A 12,246-nucleotide genomic window follows, 5' to 3' on the forward strand; every position below is an offset into this window, starting at 1 on the left:
TATATATATATACAGTATATATATATATATAATATATACAGGTAGAAAAAAGCAGCACTTTGTAGTGATATGGCGGGTGCTATGCGGTCCTGACCTGGATCCAAACTGGTCCTATAGATATATGCAAAAATTATCGCAGCACTCCAAAAGTTGGTTTCAAACAAAGATGTGGTTTATTATTCCATGTCCAATAACAAGCTACGTTTCAGTCCTCTTGCTTGAGAAAGGTCCTGCAAGAGGATGGAAGCGTAGCTTGTTATTGAATATGGACTAATAAACCACATCTTTATTTGAAACCAACTTTTGGAGTGCTGCGATCATATATATATATATATACACTACCGTTCAAAAGTTTGGGGTCACCCAGACAATTTTGTGGTTTCCATGAAAACTCACACTTATATTTATCAAGTGAGTTGCAAAATGACTAGAAAATATAGTCAAGACATTGACAAGGTTAGAAATAATGATTTTTATTTCAAATAATAATTTTCTCCTTCAAACTTTCCTTTCATCAAAGAATGCTCCATTTGCAGCAATTACAGCATTGCAGACCTTTGGCATTCTAGCTTTTAATTTGCTGAGGTAATCGGGAGAAATTTCACCCCATGCTTCCAGAAGCCCCTACCACAAGTTGGATTGGCTTGATGGGCACTTCTTGCGTACCATACGGTCAAGCTGCTCCCACAACAGCTCTATGGGGTTGAGATCTGGTGACTGCGCTGGCCACTCCATTACAGATAGAATACCAGCTGCCTGCTTCTTCCCTAAATAGTTCTTGCATAATTTAGAGGTGTGCTTTGGGTCATTGTCCTGTTGTAAGATGAAATTGGCTCCAATCAAGCGCTGTGCACAGGGTATGGCATGGCGTTGCAAAATGGAGTGATAGCCTTCCTTATTCAAAATCCCTTTTACCTTGTACAAATCTCACACTTTACCAGCACCAAAGCAACCCCAGACCATCACATTACCTCCCCCATGCTTGACAGATGGTGTCAGGCACTCTTCCAGCATCTTTTCAGTTGTTCTGCGTCTCACAAATGTTCTTTTATGTGATCCAAACACCTCAAACTTCGTTTCGTCTGTCCATAATACTTTTTTCCAATCTTCCACTGTCCAATGTCTGTGTGCTTTTGCCCATATTAATCTTTTCCTTTTATTAGCCAGTCTCAGATATGGCTTTTTTTTTGCCACTCTGCCCTGAAGCCCAGTATCCCGGAGTCGCCTCTTCACTGTAGACGTTGACACTGGCGTTTTGCGGGTACTATTTAATGAAGCTGCCAGTTGAGGACCTGTGAGGCGTCTATTTCTCAAACTAGAGACTCTAATGTACTTGTCTTGTTGCTCAGTTGTGCAGCGGGGCCTCCCACTTCTCTTTCTACTCTGGTTAGAGCCTGTGTGTGCTGTCCTCTGAAGGGAGTAGTACACACCGTTGTAGGAAATCTTCAGTTTCTTGGCAATTTCTCGCATGGAATAGCCTTAATTTCTAAGAACAAGAATAGACTGTCGAGTTTCACATGAAAGCTCTCTTTTTCTAGCCATTTTGAGAGTTTAATCGAACCCACAAATGTAATGCTCCAGATTCTCAAGTAGCTCAAAGGAAGGTCAGTTTTATAGCTCCTCTAAACAGCAAAACTGTTTATAGCGGTGCTAACATAATTGCACAAGGGTTTTCAAGTGTTTTCTAATCATCCATTAGCCTTCTAACACAGTTAGCAAACACAATGTACCATTAGAACACTGGAGTGATGGTTGCTGGAAATGGGCCTCTATACACCTATCTAGATATTGCATTAAAAACCAGACGTTTGCAGCTAGAATAGTCATTTAGCACATTAACAATGTATAGAGTGTATTTCTTAATAATTTAATGTTTTCTTCATTGAAAAAAACTGCTTTTCTTTCAAAAGTAAGGAAATTTCTAAGTGACCCTAAACTTTTGAACGGTAGTGTATATATATTTACAGGGGGCACTATCTATATGGGCACTGTGTGTGGCCCTAACTACATGGGTACTGTGGCACTGTGGGCACTGGCACTCTATATGTGGCACAAGGGGCAGCTGAGGGGAAATTATATTGTGAGGGGAACTATGGGGCATTATACTGTATGGTGGCAGCTAGAGGGGCATTATACTGTATGGGGCGGCTTTGGGTGCATTATACTGCATGGGGAAGCTACAGGGACATTGTACTGTATGGGGCAGCTGTGGGGGCATTATAATGTATGGTGGCAGCTAAGGGGGCATTATAGTGTATGGTGGTAGATATGGGGGAATTATAGTGTATGGTGGTAGCTATGGGGGCATTGTACTGTATAAGAGCAGCTATGGGGGCATTATAATGTATCGGGGGAACTATGGGGTATTATACTGTATGGTGGAAGCTAAGGGTCATTATGCTGTATACGAGCAGGTATGGGGGCATAATACAGTATGGGGGCACTATACTGTATGGATCAGCTATGGGGGCATTATGCTGTATAGTGGCAGATTTGGGGCATTATACTATATGGGGCAGCTATGGGGCATTATACTGTATGGGTGCTTTTATGGGGGCATTATACTGTATGGGGCAGCTATGGGGGCATTATACTGTGTGGGAGGCACTATGAGAGCATGATACTGTATGGGTGGGGGTAAGGTTGGATTAAAGTGTGGCTTAAAGGGGGGGAAATCCCTCTTTGTAATGCTTGAAAGTTGGGAGGTGTGAACTTGCAGTCTGCAGCTGAAAGAACACAGCCCCTTGCAAAGGAGGATTGATTATAGAAGCAGAGGAGAATGACAGCCAGCTGGTCAGGGTAGCATGTCTTTAGAAGAGGGTGATGTCCACAGTCCGCAGGGACTCTATTGCAGCTGCTCATAGGCTACCCTGCACCGAGCAGCTCATAAAATATAAGCAGCTTGTGAGGTAATCCTTCTGCACGACTTTGATAGGTGGAGTGCCTTAAGGGCAAGTTTCAGATCTGTAAAGTGGGGTTTAAAAAGTTCTCTCATGTCGTTTCATAGGGTATATGCAGTAAGTTTGGTTGTGGTACTGTAACTATGAAGTAAATGTGGTGCTATCATTGTATCTATGCAGTAAGCCATGTTCTGTACCATATCTATGCAGTACAAGGTCATACTTGGTATGCTAAATCCTGGAAACCCCCTCAAAGGCGTTAATGAGTGTTAAATGATAAAATGATAAAATTCCTTCTGCTGAAACGGAGACGGAGCTCACTGCATACAGATGTAGCAAACGGTAAAGCGTAATTGCACTCTTGCAAAACTTTAGATATGTCGTAGAAACATATCAGAAGTTTTGATTGGTGGGTCCAGGTGCTGAGGCCCCTCAGTGGCTCAAACGGAGGTGCAGAAGATCTCAGCTGAGCTCTCTACATCTTTGGCTGAGATCGGCGCTCCTAGTTTGGCTGAAGGCAGATCACATAGAACGTCTATGAGCCCATCTTCAGCCTGACAGGAGCAGCTCGTAGGCAATGGGGTTAATCTTCTTCTTCATCTTTCATAAATTCTTGATTTTCTATATGACCCATCTTGGTATATATTCTAATATACCAGGAATTGGACATTGTTCAGCAGTTACCTGCAAGTATAATTATTAACTGACGCCGTCTGCTATTCTTAGCAGGTGGTTGTTTTATTTTGAATGTCATTACAAGAGATTAGAATTCAATACATGGAGCCTCATAGAGCATGAAAGTCGGTTGTCACATGAAAATTGCCGTACCTTAGCTCTTGTAAAAGAAGCCTTGCAAAAGGCACAAATCTGGGAGTGAGCGGCTCTACATTACAACCAGGATTACATTTCAGTTAATTTGATGTATTCCTGTGAGCAGTGAAGTCGCAACTTTCCAATGAACACAAACAAATGGTGGGTTGATATTACTTTTAAAATACTATATGTATATAGTTTATTACATTTTTAAACATACACAGATTGGGTTTTGAAAATATGCTGTTATATAAAATGTAATATTTGTACTGCTGACCTTTTCAAACTCCTATCTTGTGTTCTACTTATTTTTGTCCATGCCAATCTTTCCAAACCAGGGTTACATGAAACCTGTTAATGGGTTCCTTGGACGATAGCTACAGCAAGAGTTGTTACTTTTACTGCAGGGATAGAGTAGCTGTAGTTTTATAGCAGTGATAGAGCCGCTTCCTCTGCAGCGTATATTTTATTTTCAGGGATTTCTCTATGGTAAAAAGGTTGGGTATTACTAGTATATGCTCAACTTGATTTTGCTTGACACTAAATAGAGGTGGCATTTATTTACTCATTTTTTTGCAATTAATTTATTACATTTTCAGAGAAGGGAAAAGTTAAATATACTAGACAATAGACAAAAAGGGGACTTCCTCATAGGCAGAACCTGGCTAAGCAGGGGTTGAGTCTTTTGACTTCATCAAAATAGATGTGGAAGTGATATGTAAACAAAACTATAAATATGATAGGGCTAGGGGCAGTGGAATCTCGTAGGATCAATGATGAGTAAATGGATCAGGTCCAGATAGGGAACTGTGCCTACTGTACCCATGTCCATCTTATGATCTACAAAGAGACAAATAGTATGGTCCAGGGCCAGAGGTGCAGAAATTAAAGTGGCAGATTGTTCATGGAAATAAACCAAATATTTGTCTTCATTAGTAGTACAAGGACTTTTGCTCAAGGTAACACTAGAAAAATGATCAATCCGTATTCAGATACTGGTATATACATTACAACATATGCCCTCTCTTAGTTGGGCACAATATTTAGGTAGTCAATAAATGGGCTAGCAAACCTTCAACTTTTGGTATGAATTATTTTATTTGGTATCGATTTGTATTAACTTTACCTCCTCTCTATAACAAGTAGAAGAGTTTACTGTCCAAAAATGTATGTTGCTTGCCACATCGGTAGGTTTTAATAGATCTTTACATATTAAAACATTGATTAGGAGCTATAAAGAATGTATCAATGGGCATAAGTCCAGCCATTGTACTCAATAGAAGATGTTCACTAGAAGAGGTGATTCTACGGAGTCCTGCAAATTTCTGGCATTCACCCTTCATCAAATGTTAGTCTGTTTACTGAGCAGCCTTTATATACCTTTTTTAACGTCCACCGGGGTTGTGGACCCACTGGCCCACTCCGCCACAATGGAAGTAGTACTGGTCTCGGACACTGGACTTATCTTGGACACTGGAAATGGATACCGGACTCGTCAGGGACACTGGACACAGATACTGAAGTCGTCACGGACACTGGACACGGATACTGAAGTCGTCATGGACTCTGGACACGGATACTAAAGTCGTCATGGACTCTGGACACGGATACTAAAGTCATCACGGACACTGGACACGGATATTGAAGTCGTCACGGACACTGGACACGGATACTAAAGTCGTCACGGACATTGAACACGGATACTAAAGTCGTCACGGACACTGGACACAGATATTGAAGTCGTCACGGACACTGGACACGGATACTGAATTCATCACGGACACTGGACACGGATACTGAAGTCGTCACGGACACTGGACACGGATACTGAAGTTGTCACGGACAATGGACACGGATACTGAAATCATTATGGACACATATACTGAAGTAATCGAACACAGGTTTCAGGAACAGGGTAACTTCACACGTTGCGTAAATACTGCAGATTCTTCTCAATGGAATTTGTTGCGGAAAATCCCGGCAAATACAGTAGCAGCAAAGTGGATGAGATAAAACAAATCTCATCCACATGCTGCGTAAATACTGAGTGGGAAAAAATGCTCAGAAATAAATAAATAAATCTTATACTTACCCAAAGCCTATGTTTCCTCCTCCAGGCTGGCCTCCTGGGATGACGTTTCATCCCATATGACCGCTGCAGCCAATCACAGGCTGTAGCAACAATCACATGGGATGAAACATCATCCCAGGAGGCCAGCCTGGATAACATCAGAGGGCTGGCTTCCTGGGATGAGGCTTCATCCCATGTGACCGCCACTGCAGCCAATCACAGGCAATGGTCTCTTGGGATGAAACGTCATCCCAGGATGCCGTCCTGCTAGCAGTGCTAGTAGGTGCTGCAGTTTTTCACAGTGGACATTCTGGGCAAAAAACTGCAACACAGTGTGAACTCAGCAAACCGAATAATACCCCGAATGATACTAGTGGTCCTAGTGACTAATTGAAACTAAACCAGAACAAGAAACAAGTCACGACCAGGTGTTTGAAAAAATACCGGTAAAACATAATTGAGGAAGGTATATCTAGGGGTAACTGGGGCATTTGGACATCAACCCCTGACGAAGCACCAGCGAAACGCGCGTTGGGTTAAGCAGAGGTCCCCCTCCTGGTCTTGATCTCCTATTTATCTTCTTATACGCAGGTGTAGGTATACTACTTTATATGTCGTTTTTACTTAGACTGTACCTTATATATATTCTCTATACTTATTTATGTGTTCATCTGTGCAAAGCGTACCATGCCTAGTACCTGCTCATTAATATGTACTTATGCACTTTAGCCATATATAGGTTGTGTCAGACCATTTTTACATCTGGGGGGCTACTCTGCTTTTACGTTCGGATTCCGTTTGTGTTCGAGGGTCCATGGCATTTTATTATGTCTAAGTGTTATACGTTGTCTCCATGTGTCTAATTGACTTTAATAAAGATTATTTGTATTTTTTCAAACACCTGGTCGTGACTTGTTTCTTGTTCTGGTTTACAGTGTGAACTCAGCCTTACTCTGGGTGAGGAGAAACATTGCTCAGGCACTAGGGTGAGGGAGGAGGTGCCTTAAATAGTCCTGGGAAACAGAGGGGTGAATGGGAAACTTTTAGAATTTTGCGCGCCCCGGTCCTTTAGGAGGTGGCCAGAGCACGCGAGCACAGAAGACTGAGGGCGCTGAGAGAGGCACGGAACCTGGCGACTGGGACCACTGGAATATGTAGGACCCGCCACCGGAATTACACCTTTCAATCTGAAATGAAAAGAAAAATTAGACAGAGAGATTACAGATGATAATTTAATTACATGCAGACAATGAGGTAGCCGAGTAACAATACATCAGGGCGCTTATTAACACATGTCATGCCACGAGTCAATTAGCAAAGATAAAGCTAGTTTGAACAATCAGCACATGTCAAATCCTGCATGGGTTGAATTCTCAAAGAATCATTTTCTTGCATCCTACAGTATATTCAGTGAATCTATTTAGATTAAATTGACATTTAGCTCAACAGACCTTGTAAGAGAGAGTATTTTCTCATTTTACTCTAAATTATCATTATCATGGGACGCAAGCAAAGAAAATCAGTTAAGTCTTTAAGAGTTGCTTCACATTAATAGACGTCTTATTAAGCTGTTCTAGGGATATCCTCCCACTAGTGTAATTCAGTGGTGGAAAAAAAGATGTGGGTCACTGTTCTGCCAGCATTGAAGCTTGGAGAAGGTGACAAGATGGCGCAATGACTTTGAAGTGTTTACACACTCGTGACTCTGAAAAAAAATCTATTTCTAACATGGAGGCTACAGTATGTCTTCAAAAGAAATGTATATCAGGACAATCCTTTTAATGTAAGAATGGAATTTTATAAGGTCCAATGCCTAAGATCACTTTAACGGGCAGTGGTACCACAAAAAGGAAGATAATGTAAGATGTTCAGGTACACTGAAATCTGTCTTAAGTATGTAGATTACATTTTATGCATATATCTTGCCAAGATTCTCTATCTGGACGAGTGTGCATGGAGCTCTTGCTGAGTTATCTGACACTAGCTTACTCAACACATCTGGGTGCACATTAGGACTATTTAGTACCACAATTGTTGCATGCTGGTACACGTGCACTTTTGTCTATAGTGTTCCCAGTGTGCATCCTGTAATATGACAGGGATCGAGTATTTGTGCAGCTGGTAATGTGCACTTGTACTTACATACAGTTAGGTCCAGAATTATTTGGACAGGGACACAATCTTCATGATTTGGGCTCTGGATGCCATCACATTGGATTTGAAATTAAACAACTGAGATGCAATTGAAGTGTAGACTTTCAGGTTTAATTCAAGGGGTTGAACAAAAATATCCTGTGAAACGTTTAGAAATTGCAACCATTTTTCTACACAGTCTCCTCATTTCAGGGGCTCAAAAGTAATTGGACAAATTACCATTAGCATAAATAAAATGTTTTTTTTTAATACTTTGTAGAGAATCCTTTGCAGGCAACGACTGCCTGAAGTCTGGAACCCATGGACATCACCAAACGCTGGGTTTCCTCCTTTGTGGTGCTTTGCCTGGCCTTTACTGCAGCTGTCTTCGTTGTCTCTTGTTTGTGGGTCTTTCTGCCTTAAGTTTTGTCTTAAGCAAGTGAAATGCAGCTTGATCGGGTTGACATCTGGTGATTGACTTGCCCATTGCAGAATATTCCACTTCTTTGTCTTAAAAAAACTCCTGTGTTGCTTTCTCTGTATGTTTTGGGTCATTGTCCATCTGTACTGTGAAGCGACGTCCAATCAACCTTGCTGCATTTGGTTCAATCTGAGCAGAACGTATATCCCTGAACACTTCAAAATTCATCCGGCTGCTTCTGTCTTCAGTCACATCATCAATAAACACTAGTGACCCAGTGCCTTTGGCAGCCATGCATGCCCATGCCATCACCCTGCCCCCACCCTGTCATCACACTGCCCCCACCATGCCATCACACTGCCTCCACCATGCCATCACACTGCCTCCACCATGTTTTACAGAGGATGTGGTGGCTTTGGATCATGAGCCGTTCCAAGCCTTCTCCATACTTTCTTCCTCCCATCATTCTGGTACAGGTTGATCTTAGTTTCATGCTGTTCCAGAACTGGGCTGGATTCTTTACACGTTGTTTGGCAAAGTCTAGTCTGGCCTTTCTATTTTTGAGGCTGATTAATGGTTTGCATCTTCTGGTGAACCCTCTGTATTTGCTCTCATGAAGTCTTCTCTTTATGGTAGACTTAGATACTGATACACCTACTTCCAGGAGAGTGTTCTTCACTTGGGTAGATGTTGTGAAGGAGTTTTTCTTCAGCATGGAAAGGATTCTGCGATCATCCACCACTGTTGTCTTCCGTAGACGTCCAGGCCTTTTGGAGTTCACGAGATCACCAGTGCGCTTCTTTTTATTTTTTTCAAGAATGCAACAAACTGTTGATTTGGCCACTCCTAAAATTTGTGCTCTCTCTCGAATGGATTTCTTCACTTTTTCCAGCCTAACGATGGTGTGTTTCACTTGCATTGAGAGCTCCTTTGACCTCATATTGTGGGTTCACAGCAACGGCAAATGCCCCACCTGGAATCAACTTTTTACCTGCTTAATAGATGATGGATTAACGAGGAAATAGCCCATGCAGCCCATGAAATAGCTTTTGAGATAATTGTTCAATTGGTCCCTTGAAAAAGAGGCAGCTACATACTAAGGAGCTGTAATTCCTAAACCCTTCCTCAAATTAGGATGTCTATACCCTCAAATTAAAGCTGAGAGTCTGCACTTTAAGCCCATACTGATTATATAACTGCATATTTAATATCTTTTAGTAAACCGATAAAATGCCAAAACTTGTGTCACTGTCCAAATACTTCTGGACCTAATTGCATATGGACACTGCTCAGAAAATATATTGTGCCACCAAGTTTCTGCCCTAAACCTCCACATATATCTAAAGCTGCTAATGGTAGATCCTAATATTTTTGGCAGGATAGTATCAAGCATACCAGATAACATTTCGCATCTGTATGTGTGGGAAATTATATAGATTTTATTATTACAGATGATTCTATTCGGTTAAGTTTTTTTTATATTCTGGTCTGTCCCCAGGTGGAGTTGAAGTGTCAGTTGCCTACAACTTACTTGCAAATAGGAATATCTAGAAAACACCCTGTCAGAAGCATTGCCTACTGTCATACCTTCCAACCGTCCCGGATTCAGCGAGACAGTCCCGGACTCCGGACGGTGTCCCGCTATCCCGGGCAACTGGTGGTATGTCATGGTGTCAACTGTGACTGTGTCCTCAGATGTGCTGCTGACAACAATCATTTTCTCAGCATTTAAAACAAAACAATCAGTCAATGAACGAGCGTTGGCTTGTTCATCGGCTGATCGTTGCCCTGTTTACACAGGGCAATTATTGGGAACGAGTGTTCTGTGAACGCCCATTTGACCTATAATCGCCCCGTGTAAGATGGCCCTAATCAGTGGCGTAACTACCGCTATAGCAGCCGTAGCGGCTGCTACGGGGCCCGCAGCATGAGGGGGCCCGTGCCACCTGCCGGCACGGGCCGCCCCCCCTCCCATGAAGGGGTTGTTCCTACAAAAGACATGCATCCCCTATCCACAGGATAGGGGATACATGTGTGATCGCTGGGACGCCCAGCGATAAGGAGAACGGGGGACCAAAAGTCCCCCGAAGTTCTCCATGACAAACCTCGGACTTTCGGGGTTTGTCTGCAGCTCCATAGAGCTTGTGCGCATGCGTGACCAGCGCTCCTTTTATTTTTATTGAACTGCGCAGACGCCGGAAGTCCGAGGTTTGTCATGGAAGAACTTCGGGGGACTTTCGCTCCCCCGTTGTCCTTATCGCTGCCAGCGATCACACATGTATCCCCTATCGTGTGGATAGGGCATGCATGTCTTTTGTAGGACAAACTATAGGCCATTTTTTTGGGGGGGGTCTGTATGGCGTTATCTACAGAGGGGGTCTGTATGGCGTTATCTAAAGGGGGGTCTGTATGGCATTATCTACAGGGTGGGGTCTGTATGGCGTTATCTACAGGGTGGGGTCTGTATGGCGTTATCTACAGGGGGGTCTGTATGGCGTTATCTACAGGGGGGTCTGTATGGCATTATCTACAGGGGGGTCTGTATGGCGTTATCTACAGGGGGGTCTGTATGGCGTTATCTACAGGGGGCGTCTGTATGGCGTTATCTACAGGGGGCTGTATGGTGTTATCTACAGGGGGGTCTGTATGGTGCTATCTACAGTGGGGCTGTATGGTGTTATCTACGGGGGGCTGTGTATGGCGCTATCTACAGGGGGCTGTGTATGGTGCTATCTATAGGGGGGTGCTGTGTGGTGGAATCTATAGGGAGGTACTATCTACAAGGGGGGGTTGTGTGATACCCAGCGGAGGGGGAGCCCCAGTCAAAAGTTTGCTATGGGACCCAGTCTTTCCTAGTTACGCTCCTGGCCCTAATGTGAAGCTTGGTGTTTTCAAGTGGTTACCTCTGCAGATAACATGTTCAAATTGACCAACTAATAGATGAACGTGTGAGGTTGGAATGCTGTACAATGATTTAGATTGTTTAGAAGACTAGAAATTGTATAGCAGTAATCTAGTTAAAGTTTACCTCCACATTCAGTGAAAAACTATTATAGTGCAGGAGTGTGCACTATAATCATTTTAATAAATCACTTGTATTCGCTATCTTGCTTCTAGCAGCAGCACGGACTGTGTAAAGTCCGTTCTGCCAGTGGCTCATAACTCTTTTTAGTGAGAAACAGAGCATCTCCATGGTTCCCATATCCAAAACTGGTCTGTATATGGGAGTCATGGAGTCGAGCGGGACGCTCTGTCTCTAACTGCAGAATTATAAGCACCCGGCAGCACAGACTTTACACAGTCCGTGCTGCTGATAGAAGCCAAATCACTAATACAAGTGATTTAGAAAAACGATTATAGTGCACACTGTACACCCTGCACTATAATCGCTTTTCACTGAGAGTGGAGTTACATTTTTTAAACTTTTTCCATAATGTCCGTTGTATTGTTCATAACACATACACAACTTATTAAACATATGTTTTCATTCAGGAAATACAAATCTGAAGCAAAACATAATATTCAGTGGAAGCAATGGAGGCAGGCCACAACACTGCTGTGACACCTGAGAACTTGTCCCCTGTCTTGCCCCATTAATGGCGAAGGGGGCACCTGGATTCAAATATATCCACTTCCTAAACATATGGATACAATTGAAAATGTTTCCGGTGCTGCAGGGTGCAAGAGAGCCGTTGATGCCTTCTTTGTGATGCAGGTGGTGCAATGACATCATCGTTACACCTGCGCCATTCTTCAGCAGTCAGGCCTTACCTTTGCGGCAATTTTTATTCTAGGGGCAAACTGTGGAAGATTTTTAATTTAGGGGACACATATTTTTTATTCAGGAGGCATATTGTGGGGCATTTTGTATTCAGGAGCACAATGTGTGAAATTTTTACTTTCAGGAG

At 42.7% G+C, this 12,246-nt stretch overlaps 1 protein-coding gene across 1 annotated transcript in view; it reads left to right on the top strand.

The window, feature by feature from the left end:
• The window catches only part of TMPRSS5 (transmembrane serine protease 5), a 173,702-nt gene that overhangs the window by 86,375 nt on the left and 75,081 nt on the right, over positions 1-12,246 (top strand). Inside the window, exon 4 of the mRNA XM_075840802.1 lies at positions 9,837-9,998. Within this exon, the coding sequence (XP_075696917.1) occupies positions 9,837-9,998 (162 nt within the window). The remainder of the gene's footprint in view (positions 1-9,836; positions 9,999-12,246) is intronic.

The sequence above is a fragment of the Rhinoderma darwinii genome, chromosome 10, assembly GCF_050947455.1.
Source record: "Rhinoderma darwinii isolate aRhiDar2 chromosome 10, aRhiDar2.hap1, whole genome shotgun sequence".
Taxonomy (NCBI): Eukaryota; Metazoa; Chordata; class Amphibia; order Anura; family Rhinodermatidae; genus Rhinoderma; species Rhinoderma darwinii.